The sequence below is a fragment of the Podarcis filfolensis genome (assembly GCF_964270895.1).
Source record: "Podarcis filfolensis genome assembly, chromosome: 1".
In the NCBI taxonomy this organism is placed as follows: Eukaryota; Metazoa; Chordata; class Lepidosauria; order Squamata; family Lacertidae; genus Podarcis; species Podarcis filfolensis.
Genome location: NC_139604.1, coordinates 78840274 through 78865318, shown reverse-complemented (window position 1 = coordinate 78865318; position 25045 = coordinate 78840274). Strand labels below are relative to the sequence as shown.

At 40.2% G+C, this 25045-nt stretch overlaps 1 protein-coding gene across 12 annotated transcripts in view; it reads right to left on the bottom strand.

The window, feature by feature from the left end:
* The window catches only part of PPFIA1 (PTPRF interacting protein alpha 1), a 64610-nt gene that overhangs the window by 30775 nt on the left and 8790 nt on the right, over positions 1-25045 (bottom strand). For all 12 annotated transcript variants that reach the window (XR_014544962.1, XM_083601239.1, XM_083601240.1 and 9 more), the window contains exons 3-15: positions 14369-14470; positions 11583-11747; positions 9635-9709; positions 8506-8607; positions 7827-8048; positions 6937-7083; positions 5992-6126; positions 4957-5040; positions 4235-4366; positions 2710-2772; positions 1785-1864; positions 1508-1655; positions 136-359 (exon numbers count right to left, since the gene is read on the bottom strand). Coding sequence is in view for 11 of the 12 variants with exons in the window: in XM_083601239.1 (XP_083457365.1) it covers positions 136-359; positions 1508-1655; positions 1785-1864; positions 2710-2772; positions 4235-4366; positions 4957-5040; positions 5992-6126; positions 6937-7083; positions 7827-8048; positions 8506-8607; positions 9635-9709; positions 11583-11747; positions 14369-14470 (1679 nt within the window). In the remaining variant the exon portion in view is untranslated. The remainder of the gene's footprint in view (positions 1-135; positions 360-1507; positions 1656-1784; positions 1865-2709; positions 2773-4234; positions 4367-4956; positions 5041-5991; positions 6127-6936; positions 7084-7826; positions 8049-8505; positions 8608-9634; positions 9710-11582; positions 11748-14368; positions 14471-25045) is intronic.

The window sequence follows — 25045 nt, the reverse complement described above, 5'->3', positions numbered from 1 at the left end:
AGAGCACTGGGTAAATTAAACACACCTATTGCTATAACTTATGTGAACGAAAAGAAATGAGAGTAAACAAACTAGACGTACATTCTCACATCAAATAGTGGAAATTTAAGTTAATGATACAAATGTATACTGTACCTAATTTCATTGTTGATGGCATCCAACTGTTCCTGAAGCATCATGGCTAAAGTCTGGGCATCTGCCTGACCACTAGGTGACAAGATGTCGACTGAGCTGAATATTGTTTCTCTGTCATCCTCACCATCTGAGATATCAACATCGCTCTCAAAGGCTTGTGCAACATTTGCCAACACACTTGCTTGTTGCGCACGCTCCCAGTCTTGCTCATTAAGAGTCTGAACCTGTTTAATATATGTGATCTGAGTTTTAATTGCAAATTTCTTTCAGTTAACATATAGATAAGATAGACAGACAGATAAAATCACTAAGACTTAACTTACATGCTGCAGTAATCCATCAAGGCAGCAATATTTAGAATGCAATAAAACCAAAACAATAATTGTAATATCATGTTCATAGTCATTATTATTTCTATCGAGTAAGATATATAGATTATAAAAAATCAAGATATAGTACATAAATGCAACATTATGTAACTGAAACAAAAGAGAATTCCATTACTTAAGTTTCTTCAGTAGCTTTGGAAACTTCAGTTTTTTAGAAGAGAATTTTGTTTTTGTCATTCTAGCTGCCTAACAGTAATCAGCAGGGGGGGAAGGACATCCAAAATTCAGTAATCCAGCTTCCCACAATTAACTCAGTGTGTCAAAGCAGCAATACCATCTATTTATTACTTCACACAAATAATTCAAATCCAGCATTTGGAACTAGGTGCACAGCTTTAGCTGGTAGGAAAAAGAAAATGATCAGACCACTCTTGTTCCTTCATAAAGGAATTTCATATGGAACTTCTACATATCTGAGTTTCCTTGGTCCAGAGGGGTCCAAATGAGTTAAGTAATAAATCATTTCCTTTTTTCTACTGTATGCTTTTTGCTTCTTTTCATAGTAACACCCCTTTTTTGGTTTGCGCTACCCTGTTATTCTGTTCATGGACAGTTCTTTGACCCAGCAGATGCTTCTGTGAACAAGGGAGAATGAGACTATTTTATTTTATTTTCTTATTCCTCTTTCCCTCTGCCCCACCAGGGTGGGGTTTGGGAGGACTGTCCAGAACAGCATGGGAGGGCTGCATAAGGAAGGGGAAATTGCAAAAGAAACCTATCAATCAATCACCCTCCCTTTCCCTTCCATTCATGAAAGCCTCCGCTGGATCAAAAAGTCACAGAGTTTTAAGTCACATTTTGCAAGTAGTACTTTTGATCCACCCTCAAGTCTTTGATAGTCAAGAACACCTTCAAACTTGTTTTAATATGGACCTTATTTTGTATATATACATATCATTTCAATAGGCTTCTTATAGCTTTGAGATGAAAAACTGTGTGTTAAAACATGCTATTATAAGAGTGCTTTAACAAAAAGTTCATACCTTTGAAGGTTCATCTCGCAGAGCTGCCAAACGTCCTTTTTGTGGACGTCTTAACACTGAGGTGCTATAAGAATCTGTTTGATTGTCAGCTATGGCTGAAGGTGCCAGTGGATATCTGAAATCTGGCACACTACCCAGATGTGGTCGACTGAAACCAGAGCAGATACCATACTTTGCATTAATAAGAGACACTCTCTCAAATGTCAGTAATTTAGACGCAGGCATTCATCTAGCAATACTTTATAATGAAGAAAAGCGTATGTGTTGTTACTTATACCTATGATGAAGGGAAGGGCCTCTGATCCTCATCTGGTCATTTTCAGACCTCATTGCTTCAATGTTTAGTACCAGTTGATCCTACAAAGAAAAGCAAGTAATAAATTCCTTTTACCGTTATATATTTCTTTTCAAAACATAAATCACATACATTGGCTCATAAGGTTAGTATTGTTTTGAATTTCTAATGTTCAAGGCCCATCTCTATGAAAAGTTTTTTCAAAAACCATTTTGGTCAACTGTCCCTCACTTACTTATTATTTCTAGAATGGCTCTGAATAACTATGATATTTCAAAGGACAGGGGACTGGGTCTATTCCTCCCTGCACCCCAACAGCTGGGATGGCTAACCCGTTTTGGCTCAAGAGCCACATTTACCTTTGGGCCAATCCTCCAGGGAACCATATGCCAATGGTAAGTATACCCACCTCAGGCTCTCACATGCACAACTCCCCCTCCTCAAATAATCCATGCAGATTATCTGAAGGGGGTTATAGACCCCTCTTCTGTCAAATGATCAATCTGATGACTGTAGAAGGGGCAATATGTCAACGTTAGTACTGCGTCTACTACATTTTTTCTTTTTGCTACTTCCACCAACATCAGTGGGATCGGGGGGCAGAAAGAATTACATGGGGGAGGTGTAATTAGGCCCCAAACTGGAAGTTAGCCACCCCTACTGTAAAGAGAAAAAACCTCAGCAAGTTTCTGGGAATGTCTAAACAAAAAATGACTCCATTACAGATGTATGCTTTCCGGGCATTAGTGATCCTTGGGCTGTTGCAGCATGATCTGTGGTACAATCAACTTTGAAGCAGGCATTTTATTTAACAGTTGTGGTAATTTATTCTTTTTCTCATGCCTAATTTTGTTTCACTGCTTTACAACCATGCTATAAAGTAATGCATTTCATTTTCAGTCAATACCTTTTCATTCTGAAGCTCTTCAACGTGTTTCTTAGCATTTTCAACTTCACGAACAAGAGCATTCTGGAACAAAATTAAGTTCATTAGGACTTTAGAATGTGACCCTTTGCAATACTTAGCATTTTAAAGTTTTTAAATACCGTATTTTTCGTCCCATAGGACGCACCTAGTTTTTTGGGGGGGGAAATAAAGGAAAAAAAGTTTTCCTTTATTTCCCCCCCAAAACCAGGTCGGGGAAACCGAACCAGGTCGAGGAACAGCGGGATGGCGGCGCTGCGCCTCCCTGCTGTCCCCCGAACTTGTGGGGCTGGCCAATGTCTGCCCGGCCCAGGGCGCTCTGCTTCAGGGTGCCCCGGGCGGCAGGCTGCTATCCGCAGCGTGGGGAGCCCTGCGGGGAACTCCTGCAGGGCTCCCCACGCTGCGGATGTCTGTCCGGCGCGAAGGGCGCTCTGCTTCAGGGCGCCCCTCACGCCGGGCAACAGGCTGCGGATGTGTTCCCTAAGCGCCGGGCGCTCTGCTTTCAGTGCACCCGGCGCTGCGGGAACCAGGCTGCTATCCGCAGCCTAGACAGCCCTGCGGGACCTCCCGCAGGGTTGCCTAGGCTGCGGATGCGTTCCCGAAGCGCCGGGCGCTCTGCTTTCAGCGCGCCCGGCGCTGTGGGAAGCAAGCTGCTATCCGCAGCCTAGACAGCCCTGCAGGACCTCCCGCAGGGTTGCCTAGGCTGCAGATGTGTTCCCGAAGCGCCGGGCGCTCTGCTTTCAGCGCGCCCGGCGCTCCAGGAAGCAAGCTGCTATCCGCAGCCTAGACAGCCCTGCAGGAACTCCCGCAGGGCTGCCTAGGCTGCAGATGTCTTCCTGAAGCCTGGAGAGCGAGAGGGGTCGGTGCGCACCGACCCCTCTCGCTCTCCATGCCTCAGCGAAAGCCTGCATTTGCCCCATAGGACGCACCCAGATTTCCCCTTCATTTTTGGAGGGGAAAAAGTGTGTCCTATAGGGCAAAAAATACGGTACTATCAAAAAGTTATAGATGTGAGCACCTGCTTGTTTAACTCTACTTGTTTGCCTCTTTGGCTCAGTTTAAGATACATGAGCTCTTGTACACTCTCCTTAAATAAGATAAACATTAATATAAGAGAACTACATATAGTTCTTTATCACCTGTTTCCAGGGTGGTGTATAATAAAATACGCTTAACAAAAGATCTATCCATCCATCCATCTAAAGAGCCATCTATCTACAAGTAGCCAAAGCTGTAAAAAGAGCAGCAGATTGCAGAGCAGGAACCTCACACCACTGTTTTAACACACTTAACACAAAAGGTATATTCCTAGGAGAAGTTTCTCTGCCCATAACAAAGTAGTAGTGTTACCACAGCTGTGCACTAGACATCCCCACGGTTTATATAGTTCTTTCGCTGGCTCTCTGTCTTGCCATAAACAGCAGGCTAAATATCCATCAATAAATTGGTAAACTACAACTGAAGCTGCTGCTGCATTTCCAGCAACATTCATAACATTCACAATTACTTTATCTTCCAGGGCAGCCATTCTTTCTTTAAGGTGAAGCTGAAGTCTCTCATTGGATTCAGACAAAAGTTTATCAACGGTATCAGATAAACGTTTATTATGCTCTTCATTCATTTTCTCTCTTTGTCGAGCCTAGATTTTGGGATGTGCGGGAAAAGGGCATAATAAGAAACAAAGTGAGTTTATGAGCATTTGTACACATCCAAAAGCAAAAATCACATAAGCCAACTCTTTTTTCTGTCTCTAATTTGTAGAAATAGTGAAGGTCCCAAAGTTATTGTGCTATACATATTTTTCATGATGCTCTAATTTATAGCATAATATATATTTGCTTTTCCAGATTCAAGCCTGAGCCTGCCCTAAAAAAATAGCAATGTGATTCTGAAGAATATTTATTATGATAGCTTCCAGAACTTTTAGCCACTGATAATTTTGACAGCAGCTGTACAAGAGGTCCTTTCACTAAACATGTTCTCTAATTAGTTATTTAAAAATTTAGTTATAGGAGCTGACATTGTTCTAAGAAGCCAATTCACCCACCAGTGCTACTGAACATCCAAGGCCCATGCAGGTACTTCAAGTATCCAGTTAAGATAAAAGCTTGCCCATTCAGTTCACTTTATGAGGAATATAAGCCTACACTTTGCATTGCTAACCTGATTTTTTTTTCAAGTTTGAAAGTAGGGTGAGGGGAGATGGTAGTCATCACTGCTTTAACATACCCTTAGCAATTCCTGGTTTTTCTCCTCTAGCTGGGCTTCCATCTGCCTCAATCGTTCTTCAATGTTACCATGTCTTTCTTCAGCCTATTATAAATCATACTGCTAATTAAAATTTGAAACTTCACCCAGAAAAACTATTAGCAAATGAGAATTTTGTGATTTATGCAGACTGCTATTTCTGTTCACACGCTGCAATGGAATAAAATACATTGAACACTGTTTCTTCCCTACTACCTTTCATTTTAATGGTTTTTAAAAAACCATGCATGCAGAAATAAGGATTAGCATCACTTGTACAAATTTGGCCTTCCTTAGCTTGGATTATGTTCAAACTGTTTAGCAATATTAGCTGCAGAATTCCCAGGAGGCAAATGTCACGTAACAAAAGACAATAAGGAACAGGAAAGGTGGTAACAACAGCAACAGCAACAGAAACAGCATGAAGACTATAAAAGGCAGCCAATAATCCATTTGTAAATACTGGGCATAACATTGCTTACGGATATACCGTATTTTTCGCACTATAAGACGCACCAGACCATAAGACGCACCTAGTTTTTGGAGGAGGAAAACAAGAAAAAAAAAAGTATTCTGAATCTCAGAAGCCAGAACAGCAAGAGGGATCGCTGCGCAGCGAAAGCAGCAATCCCTCTTCCTGTTCTGGCTTCTGGGATAGTTACACAGCCTGAATCCACACCATAAGATGCACACACATTTCCCCTTACTTTTTAGGAGGGGAAAACTGAGTCTTATAGAGCAAAAAATACGGTAGTTTACTCCACCAGGAAATGCAGAAGGACTTTATAATGCAACACCTACAGCTGACACAAGAGTTGCTCAAGCAACCTCCAAACTATAAAAACATGAATTGTTTTATGTTACAGAACTAAGAAATCATATAAATATAAAGCAATATGTCAAGCTATTTTGTTAACCCAGCTGGGGGTGAAGGGTGGGATTAGAACTAAATTACTAAAAACAAATTGTTTCCGTCGAAGACACAGTTTTTCACAGTACGAAGTCTCACAGCCCTACCTTTGTAAGTGCTGCAACTCTCTGAGCCAGTTCAGCCTCCACCTCTGGCAGAGTCTCTGCTTTTCTGAGAGTCTGCTGCAATTTTTGCTCAGCTAGTTCCAGTCGCTCCTGTAACTGCCTGTTCTTATCTTCACTCTAGCAAGGCAAGAACACCATTAATTTACTTATAACTAATGCTCCATATATTTTTCCAAATGTTACTTTCAAAAGCTCTTTTTATTGGTATTGAACAGTCATGTTGTGAGAAAAATTGTGTGTAATCGTAGGGAATAGTTTTTATTAGCTTCCAAGATCATGGAAGTTGTCTCGCACACAACATTGCTCACGTATGCAGATAATTTTCACGAGCAACATATGAACATGGTATACTCGTTTCAAACAGAAATTCAAAATTTCATTTCCAACATACAGTACACTACAAAAAGAACAAAGGATGGAATGCTACTGTAAACAACAGGATACAATTTTTAAAATAAAAAATAAGCTCCTAATATCATGCTCTGTTGAGTTTACCCATGGCCATCTGTACAGTATACAAGCCATTTTTCTGGTTATAGTTAGATATATACAAAACATATAGACTAACTAGTTATATCACCAGCAAACTGAATATTTTTACCTATTGTGCAAGTCACTTACTGAAGTGCAAGGCTGGCACTTCCTGCTGTTGTCCCCCAACCCATTTTTTCCTGAGGAACCCCACCCCAGAAGCAGTTTTTTGGGGGAGTAGATGGTGGGAAAGCTCAATTGCACAAGTGGCCTTGTTCTCACACAACTGTTGCATAAAACCAGTTATTTAATTCTTTGTGAATGCATGGCATTCTACCTGCGCTGCTGCAAAGTTGTCTCTTTCATATTTCTCATATCGAGTATGTTAAGCAGATTATGGAGAGCTATCACAGCTCGATAAAGTTTTGCTTTATTACTATAATTAACAGTTTCTACCTGTCGGTGCAGAGAATCTTTATTAGCAATTTCGTTTTCAAGTTTATCATTGAGGTCATGCACGGATGTAGCTTCACGTTGTGCAGCGAGGTAGCGTTTTTCAAGGGTTGTGATTCGCTCTTCCATATCTTCCTTTTGAGCCATTGCCTAAGTTGTAAAAAATGTAAGGAGATTAAGGAAATACATAGTCCCTAAGTGTTAAATAGTTTCTCTTCATTAAGTGTGTTTAAAAGGCTGTCTTGAGAAATCAGGCATGGAAATATAAGAGTGATCAAAAGTTCTTTTGAAATAATTGCACCTTTCTTTTACTTTGTGGGTCTTGACACTATGCAAGTTACCAATTCTTACTGATCTTAACAAGTTCAAGATCAAGATTTGCAAAAGTTTCCAATCTATGATAATATGCTTTGGAAAATGAGGAGTGCTTCAAAAGAAGTTGTGATAAGGAATAATTGTAGGTTGTTCCAAGCAAAACAGTCAAGATTTACAGGCGTAATTGTAAGCTTTAAGCCTAAACAGTTCTTTGAATCCCTAGTCTATGTATATACTCAATACCAAAGTATGTGATGTGGTTACTTTAGCCCTTTTAATAGGAGGTGCTCATCTTTTCAAGATCCACCAGTAATCATATTAATCAGGTGCCAGCCTATGCAGAAGTTAATAAAAACAGACTTGGATTTCCCCCCGATCAGAACATTAATTTATATGGCTGCCAAATCAAGATTCACACTGCATGTAAAACCCAGAAAAAAGAGAATTTTTGAGCAGAAGTTCATACAGCCAACTACAAATACAAGTTTAAAAATTCCACTTGAGAGTTTATTAAAACATGTTTGCTCAATCCTTCCGTTAAGTCACAAACAAAACATTTTAAACTGACATTTCCTTACCTCTCTTACATCTCTTTGCAACTTTGTGTTCATTTCTTCAGATTTTATTAGATCTTTCCTAGCAGTATCAAGATCTTCTTCCAGTTCTGCTACTCTGTTAGAAAGGGCCGTTATACGTTCTTTCATTTGAGCCTGCTCTTTAGTTTGCATCTCTATGACATCTTGAAGTTCTATTACTTTAGCAAGGTCTTCATCATGACTTAGAGAGCCATTGGAAGATCTCTATTTGGAAATAAAATTATTATTTTTAGAAGACCAGTACAATATGATGTACTACATACTACCATAATTTTTCAAGTTAAAGCTATCATATTTCAGGCATGATTAAGGTCTGCTCATTTACTATTTCCTAGGAGGAAAAGATTCAAAAGGATGAGTCTCTGGTCTCATTGCCAGAGATTCAAGAAACAATGAGTAAATCAAACTGAAACCATGTTTATTTAAAAATGGTGTTTTCTGTACCACAAACCCATTACCTGAAAAGATTTGGAGTGTTTGATCAGGAGATGACAGAGATAACACATTTAAGTGATGTTTGTATAAAGCTGCTTTCACTCACTACTTTCTCATCGGAATGAGATGATGGTGTAGGTGCACCTGAGACCCACACTGTGTTTAAGATTTATTTCCCCAGAAATGAAGAGTGAACAGGGCCTACAAGACAAAGGTTTCCACCTACCTTCCCATTAGTGCTAGGTGCATTCTCCTGATCATGATTAACATCAGGCATCCCATCAGCTTGAGTTCTTTTCTGATTGTTCTGTTCTTTCAAAATCATTAACTGAAAATGAAATTAAAGTATTGTTTCAGTTATGGTAATAAAGGATATTAATTCAGAAATTTAAAAAGGAGCAGTTAACAACATTTGCAAAGATGGAAATTCTGCATTTATGAATGAATAGGCAACAGATATACTACCACCCTCAATTTTAAAGCAGAACTGGGACTGATTTCTATAATCTAAATAGATTATATTTCCTCTAAATAATTTGTCAAATGGTAAGCTTGCCTTTGAGGAGTACTCAACTGTCAGACAGGAAACCTTCTGCAAAACAAATGATCTTTGACTGCCATTTACTTAATAAGTGAATGGAGTTGGGTGAATTGGCTCTTAAGACTGACTGAAACCTTGCAGTGACATGTCCACAGCTGAAAAGATTGCATTTAGAGAGAAGACTCCATGGAAAATGTATTCCCAACATCACCAAGCTGCACAAAGTCCCTATCCTGCAGAAGACAGGGAGGGGTGTTTCTAGCTACCCCACCCCTTGCCCTTGGGAAGCCTTCAAAGAAGCTGCTGCAGGAGAGGGACTATGAGCAACATCAAGGGAGGGCAATTTCTAGGACTAAGGTGAAACTGTGAAACTCCCTTGTTATTTTTGTATGAATGCTGCATGTTGTTTAAGTAATCTTGTTATATATTTATAGTATAGGAATGTGTTTCTGGGTATGTCATTATATTTTTGTTTTGCTGTGTATTATGAAATTGTTACTATGCTATAGTTTTCCTATGCTATGATTTGCGGGGGGGTGTTTGAAATGCATCCGTTTCTTTGTTGTAAGCTGCTTTGAGTTTGAGGGGGGAGTTGTCAGAAAGCGGTACACAAATAATAAAGTGAATGAAGACACACTGCTTCACAAATATTTGAATCAGTGTTTAGAATTCGCAGCAGGACCAAGAGATGCAATGGGAGCATTTCACTGATTCTAACCCTTTCCTTTCAGTCATAGTTCTTTGGGCCCCTCAAAAAGTCAACAGCTCCTTCAGAGCTGACAAGATGAGTTTTTGTTTTAAGGAAATGACCTACCTCCTTGTGTGTAGTACCCAGTTCTTCCTCCAACAAGCTACATCTTTCAAGTGCTACTCGTAATCTTTCCCTTACCTAAAAAAGATAGAGCCAAGGTGTGAACACAAGCAATTCCAAAACTAAACTGTGCAGAAGTTTTGATTTACATGCAGTTATATATTTATTTTTGGCAATGAAAATTATCTTTAAATTCTTAAAAACAATGAAGTAACAACCGAAACATTTCTTCCAATATCAATGGAATGCCAAACAACAAGCAGCTTATGCAAAATCAATATGGAGCCAATATACATTCAGAACTCCTATTTCATTTGCAGGCAATGAACCTCTGGCTCAGACAAGCTTAAGAGTATAGTATTAGCTATACTACAGAAATGTGGACTGGTAACAATATCATGGTTAGATAGGATGAATTGATTTTAAATATATTAATTTTATCATATTGTATTTCATCTTTCTTGACTAAACAAGCATAGAGATTGGTTGTTATAACAATTAAAATATAAAAGTTTCAATTAATCAATATGTCACCTGTGAATACGCTGTATAAACCTTATGGGTCTGGATCCAATAAAGCCCAAGCATAAGGGTAAATCTTGATCATGTAGAAGGTTCTCATTTCCACAACACAACCCACCTACAATCCCTACACCACATCAAAAGTCTTACTCCATGAGCAAATTTCTGCTCACAATCCTTACAATCAAAGCCACCGTCCATGGCTTTTCTACTAATGAAATATTTGCTTAAAGACCAGGTGTGCCATCTGATGTTAGTCACACTCAGAGTAGATTAATTGAAATAAATGAACTTGTTTACTGATTTGAGTAAGACTGCTTACTCAAAAGATCTGAGTAAGATTGCTTACTCAAAAGGGTAAATGCCCAGAACTTCCCAAAAGCAAGAGATGGAAGCTACTGAACACAACACCGTTCTCTATGAAATGGAAAATAAGGGCACAGTTCAACCAAAGTTAAGGATAAGCCTCTTCTGAAGTCATTGGGACTTCAACTGCTTAACTTCAAATTTCACAATGCCTATCCATAATGTTTGATGGACAGTCATATAGTCATACTGAACTGGATCCATAGAAAAAGCACACAGGAGGCAACTGGATAAATTCCCTGCCTCCCGTCTCCCTCACGACCCACTGTTTTCAGTGATCCCCTTCCCCCTCAGCCCCCTACATCACAGCCCACCTTTTCAGAAGGGTGTCCCAACCCTCAGAAGGGAAAGAAGTCAGGAAGGGGACTTGAAGAAGCTAAGCTCTCTCTTGCATTACAGCATATACGTCTAACAGTATTAGGATAAGCTGGCCCCTCTGCTCTTACCACTTCTTTTTTTCCCTATGTCACAATTTAAAAGTGGCACAGATCCCACCCACCACCCAAATGCATTAAAGTGTTTTCATTTCCTGTCTCTTCCCCTATGCACATACCAAAAGCTGGGGAAAAGGGAGGAAGAAACAGAATGAAGCAAAAAGGGGAACGAAGAGTTGAACTAAACGGATGAAAAGGGACTGGGAAGGCACCATAATAAAAGATTGTCGCACTCCAATTTGACATTGCCACCACTTTCCTGGCATCTATATTTTGGAGTAGACAGCAGTGCTATCAAGCTTCAACTGAACAAAAGTAGAAGGCAAATGTTATTTTCACTTTTTCTGTTTGTGTTACCAAGGGGACTGCCTCAGAAAACCAATTCACTGGCTGACACCTGCTTAGAAGGGAAAGCTAGTTATAACAAGGTAAACTTACAAAGGTAAGCTAGTTATTACCAAGACAAACAAGTTTTACAAGTCAGCCAGCTATTTTTTCCACTTGCATTTATTACTTACATGAGTAATTTTGAACGACAGACTGTTTTTACACTAATGTGCTTAATTAGTTTGCCATAACCATTTATTATATATTTCTCAAATAATAAACAATGCACTCAGTACATTTACCTTTTCATCAAGGGCTTTGTGGTGTTCAAATAGGGATTTTAGTGCTTTGAGAACTTCTACTTCACTAGAAACGCCTGCTGGAGATTGAGCCTGTCTCTTTACTACAGTCATTCTAAGAGATCGCTCATGCCGGGAGACAAGACACTCCAAATGCTCTAACAGCAGCTGAAAAATAACCAAAATTTAGATGAGGAAGACAGATGAATTCCATTCTAAGCATCTGAAGAGAAACGCTATGCTATTGTTTGAAAATAAAATCATGATGCAATGTGCACCCCAAACCCGTAATGATGGATTGTTTATGACCACATGAGTTACAGAATTCTGTTTGTCTTAAGAATGATCTCTTTTAACTTTGACTGCCTGAAAAATTGTGTAGCCCAGAAAGTTTCATGGCAAATTCAACTGAGGAAAAAACCATGTACTTTGCTAACCAAAAAAAATAGGAAGACATTTTCAAAAGTTTTCTTTTTTCCTCAAGTCAGATAAATAATCTGCCAGCAATTTATTTTTACATACCGTATTTTTCGCTCTAAAACACGCACCTGACCATAACACGCACGTAGTTTTTAGAGGAGGAAAATCTGTAGGCATGCCACCCGTAGGCATTTCCTCCATAACACGCACAGACATTTCCCCTTACTTTTTAGGAGGAAAAAAGTGAGTGTTATGGTGCAAAAAATACGGTATATCAAAGCTCTCTTGTAATCTCAGCCTTTATAGAGATTCCTTTAATAGCCAGGGAAGCTTCTCACTAAGGATAAAACTACACAATATACCTGTACATGTCTTATATCCTCACCACTTCAAATCCACTGAAATGCTTAGCCTTTCCTAAAAACTGCCCTCCCTAGCTGCTTTCCTCCTTGCAGAGGTCCCAGATCCATGGCAAGTTAATTGCAGAAGTCTCCTATAGAAGGATAAATCACCTGCAGTGTTTTTAGCTGAGATCCAATAAGTTACTTAACTAGTGACAACAGCAAATTTGAGCATCATTTATAATTGTATTAAGCAGAATTGTTATGCAGTGTTTTTCACAAAGGATACAGAGTTCAGCATTATGAGAATTTAAGCTCCCATGTAAAACTGGCTAACCCATGGTCCTTCAGCTGTTGCTGGACTGCCTTCCCCAACCTGGTTCAAAGAGGCCAATTCCCTCTTATCTGCAATATACTATATCCTCCCACCAACACACACACACACACACACACACACACACACACACAGAGAGAGAGAGAAGTTGCAGAAGCCACTGAGAATAGTTCCCTGTTAGGCCATATGGGTTTTTTATCCCTACTCCCTTTTAGTTTACAAATATACTCCTGAATACTGGGAATTTCCCCAAATAGACAGGAACTGCTACTGTGTTTTTAGATGGCTCTGTCTTGCTGCTAAATTTGCTGGTGTGGTATTGCCCTAATTTGATGAAATAAAGAATGACAAAATTGATGATTACCCAAAAGGTCAAAAGATGATTCCTAAGATCTTGAGCAGTGATACATTTCATTTGGCTTTATAAAGGAAATCCAATGACACTTTAAAAAAAAAATCCTTTACATAGTTGAATCACAAATGCTCTAATTATACTATTATTACCAAACTGAAACATAAGTGGGTTAATCCTGAATAACTAGAAAGACTCAATGGCAAGTAATCAACTACTGGCACTGACTACCAAAAACTGATTCTCAAAACTATGCCTGGAGGAGTAAAGATGATGAGATCTCCAAGAGCTACCAGTCCAAACATGCAAGCTTTTGGTTGCACTCCTGGGGATTTCCAGAACTCAGTAAAACAGTACGTTTAGCTAATAATGTTATATCCGAAGCTTACGATGGGCAATACTGGCAAGAAATCATACCTGGTAGCAATTTATGATTATGATTTCATTCTGAAACTCTTAAGTTCAGCATTCAGAAAAATACATTTGACTGGTAAGGAGAAATTCATACTTTATCACACAGGAGTCATATTTGCTGCATTAACACCAAAATTCACTGTGTGGAATATGTAGGTACAAAAGGAAGATATCCATTCCCACACATGTAGTAGGCATGCACCCATGAGCCACTCTACTACATTTCCCAGCATAAATTCATACAGTCGTACCTTGGATCCCGAACGCCTTGTGAGTCGAACGTTTTGGCTCCCGAATGCCGCAAACCCGGAAGTGAGTGTTCCGGTTTGTGAACGTTCTTTGGAACCCGAACGTCCAACGTGGCTTCCGCAACTTCCGATTGGCTGGAGCTTCCTGCAGCCAACTGAAAGCAGAGCCTTGGTTTCTGAATGTTTTGGAAGTCAAACGGACTTCCGGAATGGATTCCGTTCGACTTCCAAGGTACTACTGTACTGGGTTAGTTTGCATGCAACACCAGGCAATAACACTGTTTGGTCATCCTTGGGCTGTTAATACTTCCTCTTCCACAAACATACTCACAATTCATTTACTAACTTCCTGGTTTGCAGCATTTTTAGCTCAATATAGCTTGCATATAACATCTTACTTGTTATACACATTGCCCTATTAGTGCAATCTGTGGCTTATCTGATTTTGATTTGATGCTTGTATATTTATATTATTTATTTATTTATTCATTCATTCATTCATTCATTTTTTCAAGCCTTGCGCATCCCAAACATACATGTCACACAGAAGCACCATATTCAGAAAGGTAAGAGCATAGCTTAAGGTTCTATCCATTCACTTCCCCCTTTAATTTAAAAAGCAAAGTCAAGAGCAACATTGCATGCAATAGCAACAAAATGATATCAGATAATTAACTAACCCTTGTATTATTTCGTTCTGCTTTCAGTTCTGCAATTTCTTCTTCCCTTTCAAGGAGTTGTTCTCTGCAAACATTAAGTTCTTTAGTAAGTGCCGCAAACTCCTAGAATCGAAGCAAACAAGAATGAATTCATTATTCATACATCCAAACAAATGCATTACATGTTAGGCAACAAATAAAAGAAAAACAGCATTATGCTAAGGTAATCCTACTCTCACCTCTTCTACCAACTTCAATTTTTATAGAATGGTACAATATTAATACTGGTTTTCCCAGTAGTGATTTATGGAAGTGAGAGCTGGACCATAAAGAAGGCTGATCGCCGAAGAATTGATGCTTTTGAATTATGGTGCTGGAGGAGACTCTTGAGAGTCCCATGGACTGCAAGAAGATCAAACCTCTCCATTCTGAAGGAAATCAGCCCTGAGTGCTCACTGGAAGCACAGATCCTGAAGCTGAGGCTCCAATACTTTGGCCACCTCATGAGAAGAGAAGACTCCCTGGAAAAGACCCTGATGTTGGGAAAGATGGAGGGCACAAGGAGAAGGGGACAACAGAGGACGAGATGGTTGGATAGTGTCTTCGAAGCTACAAACATGAGTCTGAACAAACTGCGGGAGGCAGTGGAAGACAGAAGTGCCTGGCGTGCTCTGGTCCATGGGGTCACGAAGAGTCGGACACAACTAAACGTCTAAACAACAACAACAACAACAACAACAATATTAATGCTAGTAATAAAGTTAGCAAATTAGTCCTCCTGTCTCCCACCACTGAGCAAAATGAATTTCCCACCTGCTACTACACCATTCTGTTCCATTTAATAGCCCTGCTCAGTGCATCTTGCATTGCCATTACATTTCAGGGCAGGCCTACCCATTCCATCTCCACTGCCTGTCTGCAAAACTCAGCTATAGGTTTTCCACTTTAAAGCAGGCTGAGACTGCCAGCAAAGAAGCCATTCACTATTCACTTAACTACAATCCCCCAAACTCACTTCCAGATGGAAGCACAGTCTAGGAGCCCTTGATAGGTAGAGAGGAAAAAAGCACCCAGAAAGAGAAGGATTAACTGTTGACCTTCTTGCCCACTTCTTAGCCACTGGAAGTCACACCTTCCTCGCCTTGATTTATGGTAGAGAAACATCTCCTGAGTTTTGAAGACATCTGGTGGAAACAGAATGTGTGTTCTACCCTATGTTTGTTGTCAGGAGCCCATGTCATCAAACACCTGCCAAGGTTATTGCCTCAGCAAGCTTTCTGGTCCAGTTCTGCTACTCCTTGCTGTTGCTGCACAGCCATCAGTCCTCTCTAAGAGAGCAAGCAGTGACAAGAGGAAGAGGAGCGATCTCCACTTCACCTTGTCCACTCTCTCATGCTAGCTATCTAGACTGTACCAGCAGAAAGAGGGTTAGTGTATGAGCAACAGTAACTGAAGGGCAGAAGAAGTATCCCCACTTGGGGGATCTTGCTCAAAGATCTACCAAAACCAGAAAAGGACAACAAAAATTGACTGCATGGTTGTAACTCTTGCCTCCTCTTATTATGGTCATAGTTAGGCTTGCAATGGATTGTCTTAGGAAAAATAATTTCCTAGCCCTAAGTTTGGGTGGGGGTGGGGAGTCTTAAGGAGCATATTTTAGGAGAATGATGGGCAAGCTTAGAGACAAAGGTGTGTGTGGTCAAAGGCAAAAGTGGGTAGAGTAATGGATATGCCTCTTAACCTTTGTACAATAAGATATTTCCCAGCCACACAGAAGCCAGAGGTTTCTAAATACACCCACCTGCCTCAAGGAGGGTATGACGGAAGACTGGTGAGGGTTGCAGCCCATGGAGAGTTCCAAGGGCCACGTACAGGGTGGGGTGAGGTTGGAGGGTCACATTCAGCAGCTGGGCTCGAGGTTTCCACCTCTCTTTTAGAATAGGGATGTATCCTATGTTGCCGTTTCAGTCGCACCACAGACTTCTGATTGCATAACAGAACATTGAAGATCAAGAAGGTGAACAGGAAAGCATTTGTGGACCTCATTCAGCTATCCTATGTAGAAAGTTTATATAACAAGGCTGATCTTTACTGCTGTACAGGTGGTGGCCTTCCATTCTAACTGAGATTATAAAGGATTTAGCTCATGCCCCTACTTCCAAGATATTTCTTGTCTATACTCTAGCTTTCAGATTCAGCTGGACTCCCCCTTGTTATTTTTGTTGCATAGTTCAGACTTTTTTTTTGTTTCAGAAGGCTTCTCTTCCAACTAAGTAGATAATGTTTCTATCTAATGACCATTTTATCTGCTCAGTTTGTCTCTCTTGTATTTTAAATGGCTATTTTATTAAGTGTTATTGTATTCTATAGATGACCTTAACTGCGGCAAGCTGTCCTAAGTAATGACTATGCATTAGAAGGGTGGGGTGTACATATACATTCCATCTGTGTGAATATATGGCCTGTCACTTTAATATAGAAAACATTAACACACATTCCATATAATTTACAAATACCAATTTGAATGGCAATGCTTCTTAGACTTAGATGTAGTTTCATCAAAGTAGTACGACCACATTATTTAACAAACATTTTATGACAGGGTTAGCCTCCAAGTGTTGTTGAATTACAACTTCCATCACCCCGATCATTGGCGGAATACTCTGCCAATAGTGATTCAGCAGGCACCTTTTGGGACAACTTTTGAACGCATGCTTTGTGGGGGGGGGGGGTCCTGTAAATTTTTTCTTTGTTTTTTTAATTGCTTAGTAACATAACATTATTATATATATTCTATAAAACAAAGAATACAAAACAACTTTTAAATGCATGCTGAAAATTTTCTATTCTGCCAGGCCCACATAGGCAGTTTGAATACCTCTTTCCACAATGGTTAATTGATGTCTGTTTTTAACTTTTTAATATGGTTTATATTGTAGAGTTTTATGTTTTATTGTTCTAAACTGCTTTGATTTTTTTTTAAAAAAATGACATAATGGTATATAAACATTTTTTATAAATAAAGAAAATCTAACCAAATGCCTTTTAAAATAAAGAAAATCTAACCAAAGATGCATGCATCTTTTTAGTATGCATATGTTACAAGCAGAAAACAATGAAACATGCATTTTAAAAAAAATCTAGAATCTAAGATTATAAAAGCCTTTTGACTAAATTTAAAAGTCATGCCTGCTTTCCCTTCTTCTTTTGTGTTGCTTTATACCATTCAGTTTGCATCTAGAATGGGAGACTTCCAGCTCATAAGCAGCCAGATTTAATCTGGACCTTTGATCTGGTATCTGCTGGAGGAAACCCCTTCCATGAGTGCAAGGGGGCTAACTAGATTATACTCCACCTAAAGTTTAATACACTAGCAAATTAACAACAATATACTTTACCCTAAAGCTTCTCTAGTCACATATGAACAAGCTGTAAAAGTGTAACAAGAACGTGGGTGGAAATGCCATTCTGTCAAGCATTTGAACAGACTGCAACTCAAAGCAATATTTTCTTTTCAATGTATTTCAAAACACTTATGTTGCCAGCTAGGCAACAATGCTTCTTATGATGACTAAAAACAAATTATTGTAATGTTTTCAGCAATAAACCACATCCTGTTGTATATGTCATATATGCCTAGCAAGTTATATGCACATGCAAGATCATTTACAAGAGCGTTCAAATATGCATAGCCAGTCATAAGCACATACAAGATGATTTACAATAGAGTGGTGCCTCGCAAGACGAAATTAATTCGTTCCGCAAGTTTTTTCTTCTTGTGAGTTTTTCGTCTTGCGAAGCACGGTTTCCCATAGGAATGCATTGAAAATCAATTAATGCGTTCCTATGGAGACAGCTTGCCAGGCTGGCAGTGCGGAGAAGGGCTTTTCTCCCCACCGCAAGCCTTCAGGACAGGTACGGGAACAGAGGGGAAGGCGCGCAGCGCTTCTCCTCTGTTCCCGGGGCTTGCGGTGGGAGGAGGGTTTTTCCTCCCCACCGCCAACATTCAGAACAGCATTCTGAATGTTGGCGGTGGGAAGGAAAACCCTCCTCCCACCGCAAGTCTTCAGGACAGCCATCCGAAGGCTGGCGCGGGGAGAAGGTCTCTCCGCCCCACCGCCAGCCTTCGGAGGAGCCTTCCGAAGGCTGCCGGCGGGAGGAGGTCTCTCCACCCCACCGCCAGCCTTCGGAGGAGGTCCGAGGACAGTGGGGAAGACACGCTGCACTTCCCCGCTGTCCTGGAGATTTCCCTATGGGCTTTCGTCTTGCGAAGGAAGCCCATAGGGAAATTCGTTTTGCGAAGCGCCTCCAAAACGGAAAACCCTTTTCGTCTAGCGGGTTTTTCGTCTTGCGAGGCGTTCGTCTTGCGGGGCACCACTGTAGTAGATTTCCTTAGCTTAACTGAGGTGATTGTCAAGTTTCAATAGCTCTTCTTTAGAAATGTTCGTGTTCTATTATGAAACTGCAGGTCCAAAGTTAACTGACTGAATGAAACACATTTTGAGTGAAATCTAAAATATATTTCCTCAAATTGACTGATGTGGGGACATAATACAGAATAAGATGAGGAATGTGCAGGTAAAAATATTTAACTCAATTAAATTTCTTTATACCTAAAGAGTGGGACTCGTTTCTTTATCTTTCTGACTGAATTTTTTTATGAGTATTTATGGCAACTACTTTAAACCTTCTTCATTCTTGCTATCTTGGAAATTGGGTTTTAGGATTACTGAAACTGTAGTACTCTGTAACTAAAGCATTACAACACTTCTGGATACAAATGTTTTTTCCAGTACAAAAGCTTGGTATACATTACTGGGAAATGACAGCACTACTAGATGAATGAGCTTAAATTAGCTTCCCACCACTTTCTGACGCCATATTGGAGACAGTCATCTGTCCAAGGGTACTTCTTGGATTTACACCAGATGCAAACAGTAGAACCATGTGTCATTCTACTGCTTGCAGATGCTTTGCATATTTTTATTCAATTAGACTTCTGACTTTATCTTTACAGATAACAATAAGCATATCTCATGAACTATTTTGAGAACACAAAGATATCAATTACTTATTTTTAAAAATGGACTCTTTCAAAATGAACAGCAAAAAACATACTGTAGAACAGTTGAAATACTGCTGTGCATACAAATTAGATAATTCCAGGAAGCATCACATAATCAGACATGCTTTCCCACAACACATTCCAGCTATAACACAGGCCAAAGTTGCTGCTAGGCTAGGATTGACACACTGGACAACTGACAGTCTATTTCAGGGGTAGGCAACTTAAGGCCCGTGGGCTGGATGCGGCCCAATCGCTTTCTCAATCCAGCCCGTTGACGGTGCAGGAATCAGTGTGTTTTTACATGAGTAGAATGTGTCCTTTTATTTAAAATGCATCTCTGGGTTATTTGTGGGGCACAGGAATTCATTCATATTTTTCTTGAAAATATAGTCCGGCCCACCGCATGGTCTGAGGGATGGTGGACTGGCCCACAGCTGAAAAAGGTTGCTGACCCCTGGTCTATTTGATACCAGTCAAATATTATCAAATATGCCAAAAATGTCACTGTTTGGATGTCAGCTGACCTTTTGTATTTCACTGTGCTGTCCTGTGATAGCAAGAGGGAGCACAGCCTCTAGCATTCAAAGACTCAGGGGCAAACCCAGTAGCACAGCAAATCTTTTCCCACTACCTACTATAACATTACAGTGGTACCTTGGATTAGACGCTTCAGGTTACAGACTCCGCTAACCCAGAAATAGTACCTCGGGTTAAGAACTTTGCTTCAGGATGAGAACAGAAATCGTGCAGCGGTGGCACAGCGGCAGCGGGAGGCCCCATTAGCTAAAGTGGTACCTCAGGTTAAGAACAGTTTCAGGTTAATACTGGACCTTCAAGAATGAATTAAGTTCTTAATCCGAGGTACCACTGTATAGTACATTCAAACAAGAACACAAACAGTTATTACTACCTAGAGCAGAGGTTCCTAATTAGCTGATTACAGAGGACCCCCTCTTTTTCAAAAGCCAAGCCTCGAACCCCCTACTTTTGAAAATTTTGATAACTCTATGGTAGTTACCTCTGCAAAGCAATTTTTTGAACAAAATATGGGTAGCCCCTAAAAAGCAAAGGATTTTAGTTACACTAAAAAACAGACTAGGGCTGAGCGATGTCTGGTTTTCAACACTGTGATATATCAGCAGCTAAACACTGCAGTATTATGATACACCACGATGTCTGAAATTGGAGATTCGAGGCGTGAGGATGAGGGAAGGAGCAGCCGCGGGGATCAAATGGGTGGGGATAGGAGAGAAAGTGAAGTCACTTCCACCACTTGGTTTGAGTGGGAGGGGATGGGGGTGCATCAAACCGTTGTCCATGAGGCAGCCAGCAGTGACAGCCAGTAAAGATGCACATCCACTGTGGCTGCTGTTGCTTTCCTGCTGACTGAGAAACACTGTTTCACCCCAGTGCCAGGGGACGGTAGTGCCACGGTGAAGTGAGGGCGATCAGCTGCCCTGGTCTCCCTCAACGTGAAGGAAGGCAGTTCAGATCAGCGGTGCCTTGAAACCAGCTTTCCTGCTCTCCCTTGCGCGAGAAGCAATATATTGCTGCGTATTGCTGGGTCAAAATTGTTATCGTGGTGTGATTTCAAAAATATTTTGGCCAATATATTGAAAAAATGCACAAAAATGACAAAAAACTAGTTGGGGGGAAGGCAAGGGATAGAACCATGGAGCCCCCCTTTTTGGAAACCACTGACTTAGATGATAGATTATAAGGTTAGGAACAGGGGCACTTGCATTTAAACCTTGACTCAGGCATTACTCATTCAGCAATCACATGCTCAACCTAACCTACACTACCCTGAGCCCTGTTAATGTCATAGTTTCACAGTAACAGCTACAGTGGTACCTCAGGTTAAGAACTTAATTCATTCTGGAGGTCCGTTCTTAACCTGAAACTGTTCTTAACCTGAGGTACCACTTTAGCTAATGGGGCCTCCTGCTGCCGCCATGCCGCCACAATTTCTGTTCTCACCCTGAAGTAAAGTTCTTAACCCGAGGTACTATTTCTGGGTTAGCGGAGTCTGTAACCTGAAGCATCTGTAACATGAAGCGTCTGTAACCCGAGGTACCACTGTATTTGGTTTTTGTAATTAACATAGCTATCTAACCTGTTGGCGATTATCTTCTTTGCTCCCATAATGTTAATGCCTTAAAAAAAAAAAAAAAAACATTGTTCGGCAATACAATTGTTTGTTTGTTAAACCTGTTTTAAAAACCCCAGACAATTGATCAACAGAAAACCTCTTGTTCTATTTGATGGCTAGAGGTATCGTTTCAAAAATCCTCTCACCACTGCAAATATAAAACTATTGGAAAACTTACTAAAAAATGCCTGTGGCAACTACATTTTTCCTTATGAATGCGTTCTAGAAACAAGTATGCTTTACATATTCTAGTGGCCTACATTTGACTTTTCAGCACCAAGAGTTCTGAATTTCTCATTAAGCTTTTTCTCCACAGTTCCCCTCAGTGAAATCAAATGGTCCTGGGGCCCATGGAGAAAAGTATGCCAGGATTTCACAATAGAAACATTCACTCTCCTATAGTGTGTTTTGGTTGGCAGCTGATCTTGTAAGGCTGTAGGCATTTATCTGCAGTACTTGTGAGCAGGGAACTTTCCCTAAATCACAGCTCTGCTCAATGCACAATGCAAAGTAGAATATACATGTTAAATGAAATACCCAGTACTTCTATTTCAACAAGTTCTGAGTAAGAAAAAACAACAACGGCCCACCTAATTTTCAATGATTCTTTGAAGTAATTAAAAGCATTGACTGCATTTCACTCCTGACAAAACTGGAATTAACTGTTCTGAGATAGCACTTGTCATTCGCTCATGATACCTTTTCCTTCTACTCCTTGTGCCAGTTGTTTAAGATTCTTTTTTCAGATTTCACTAGAATTCTGCATTTTTGCTGAGACATCACAATTAAAAGGCAATGACCATTATATACATATTGAAGACTAAATTATTTTGAGGTAAATGTTGCTGAACTACAGTATATGCTTCTTTAAACAAGAACCTTTTTTGCATTTTGTGGAATGCCAAGCACACACTGTTCAATACAGTAATGCTAGCTGGCACTCTGGAATTAAACTTTTGGACATTCTGCTGATTTAACACTTGCCAAATACAAAAATAATAATTTAAAAATGCAGTGTTTAAGTGCTTGCTGGTATGTTTAGCTACTTTTGATGTTGCTCCTTGTTTCTAGCCATCCTAGGCAATGCAATCAAGCATATAAAAAATTAGACATCTACAGGAGGAACAGAGCAGCTGACATGATACTTTGAGACAAAGAACAGACAAAGGATTCTAGTGCTACTTCTAAAGTTTTGTTAATACAACAATTAAGTTTATTTAAACTATGTTAAACAAAACTTGCTTCCCAAAAACAATAGGCAGAAGAAGGGTGGCAACTAAAATACTTTAATGACTTACAAGCTTCTCATGAACTGTTCCAAAGTGCAAAAAATAAGAGCCATCACTTGGAGAGAGGAAGAAGATCTAGAATTCTGCTACAGGGTTATGCAATATCAGGCATTTGTGATCAGGAGGTTGGTTACATGTTTTATTGATGTTTTCAATGTTTGGGGACGCAAAATTAAGAATACCTTGTCCCAGCTGTTTTTTCACAAAAGACAGGAGCCATACAACTTTGCCAGTGATAGTAGCTTTCAGTGCATGATGACATTCTAAATCGGGTGCAAACCAATTACATTTTACTGGGAAATGTGCTTTAAATATTGCAATTAGGTGTTGACACAGATAACATCTGAAAATCTTCAAATTACTGAAAGAACTTGGCCACCCTGTAAGTTGTAAACTCCCGTCTGCATTTACAGCTTTCATTAGTGCTTAGAATGCAAATGCATTTCGCAACCTCCAACTTCATAAACAAGAATTTAGCCATCTCTTTCATGGCAGTTCAAAATGTACTCAATTTAGCATCCCTGTATACTTGCAAGCAAGAAAATTTTCAGCACGAACAGTTCCTGAAACAAGCTGTGTAATTATTTGGAGGTGTAAGGTTTAGACTGCATTCATCACTACAATCATTTTTATCTCCAACATCTAATATAATGTAATACCTACAATAGCTAGAATAAATGTTGTGTTTAAACTTTTTTCCATATTTGGCCCAGTGCTTCACAAAACTACTGATGGCAGAGCCACTTCTTTCCCCCTCTCCTAGAATTAGAGCACTTTACACTTGCACCCTAAGAAAATATTATGTTTTAGAGAAGGGGTGGACAACTTGTTGCTCTCCATACATGTTGTTGGACTACATCCTATATCTGCCCCAGCCAGCATAGCAAATGTTGACGAATGATTAAATTGCAATTCATCAACAGCAGGTGGCCCATTCATTATAGATAGTTAAGAGCAAGAATTATACACCATCAGTGGAACTATCTTTACACATTTCTGCATGACTCACAGTTCTGGGATTATCACCTAACTAGAAGGAGCCATGCCTAGAACAGTGACTCATGCAGAAACTTAATAGAAAGCCTCCTCTAAGTATGAGCAATTATGCTGCTTCACTACATTGGGAGGTGTTGAATTGGCCAAATGCATTTAGAACCAATGTCAGGATTACATGACCTGTGGAGGCCAAATGGAAGGAGGCAAGACTAGAGCAGTCAATTTTGCAAAGATGAAATAGGGAACGGAATATGCCATTGGGTTCTTTAGGCTTAAAATAACATTTAATTTCTCTTAGCGCAAAAACTAGCTTCTCATAGCACACTACTGGGCCCTGGCACCAGTGGCGGACCTACATTTTGGGGGCCCTAACGCTTCAACCAATATGGGGATCCCTTCAAACCAGCCACAAGGTCTGGGTAACCACTGTTATCTTCTTCAATTGAGTTGTTCCATGACAGATCACCACACCTTTACAACATCTGTGCTACTGACTTCCAAACTTTGAGACTGTTGTAATATATACAACACAAAATTGAGTCATGAGACTACTAGACGCCATTTTTTAAAGCAATGTGGACTAAAGTCACTTCAGGGCCTCCTCTGGGATTAGGGGCCCTGAAGCTTAAGCTTCATTAGTTTCATAGTAGATCCACCCCCGCCTGGCACTCTGGGAATTACTGCTCTACCCTCATGAACAACATCTGCATGTACCAAGAATGTAAGAAGAGATATGCTGGATCAGGCCAAAGAGCCGTTTAATCCAGCATCCTGTTTCCACAGTGGCTAATCAGATATCTATGGGATTCCTGCAATCAGGACATGAGTACAACTGCACTCTCTCACATGCTCTCAAGCAACTGGGATTCAGAGGCATACGGTCTCTGATACTGGAGGTAGTGAACAGCTATTGTGATCAGGAGCCACCAATAGTCTTCCCCTTTGTGAATTTGCCAGCATTTATTTTAAAGCCAGGCAAGTTGGTGGCCATTACTACATCCCGTGGGGGCTTACCTGTGCAATGTGTCAGGGGTGTGGAACCTTTGGCCCTCCAGATGTTGCTGAACTTAAATTCATTTCATCCCTGGTCATCAGCCATGCTTACTGGGGCTGGTGGGAGTTGAAGTTCAGCAACATATAGAGGGCCAAAGGTTCCCCACTCCTGCACTACATGAAGCACTAACTACATCCTT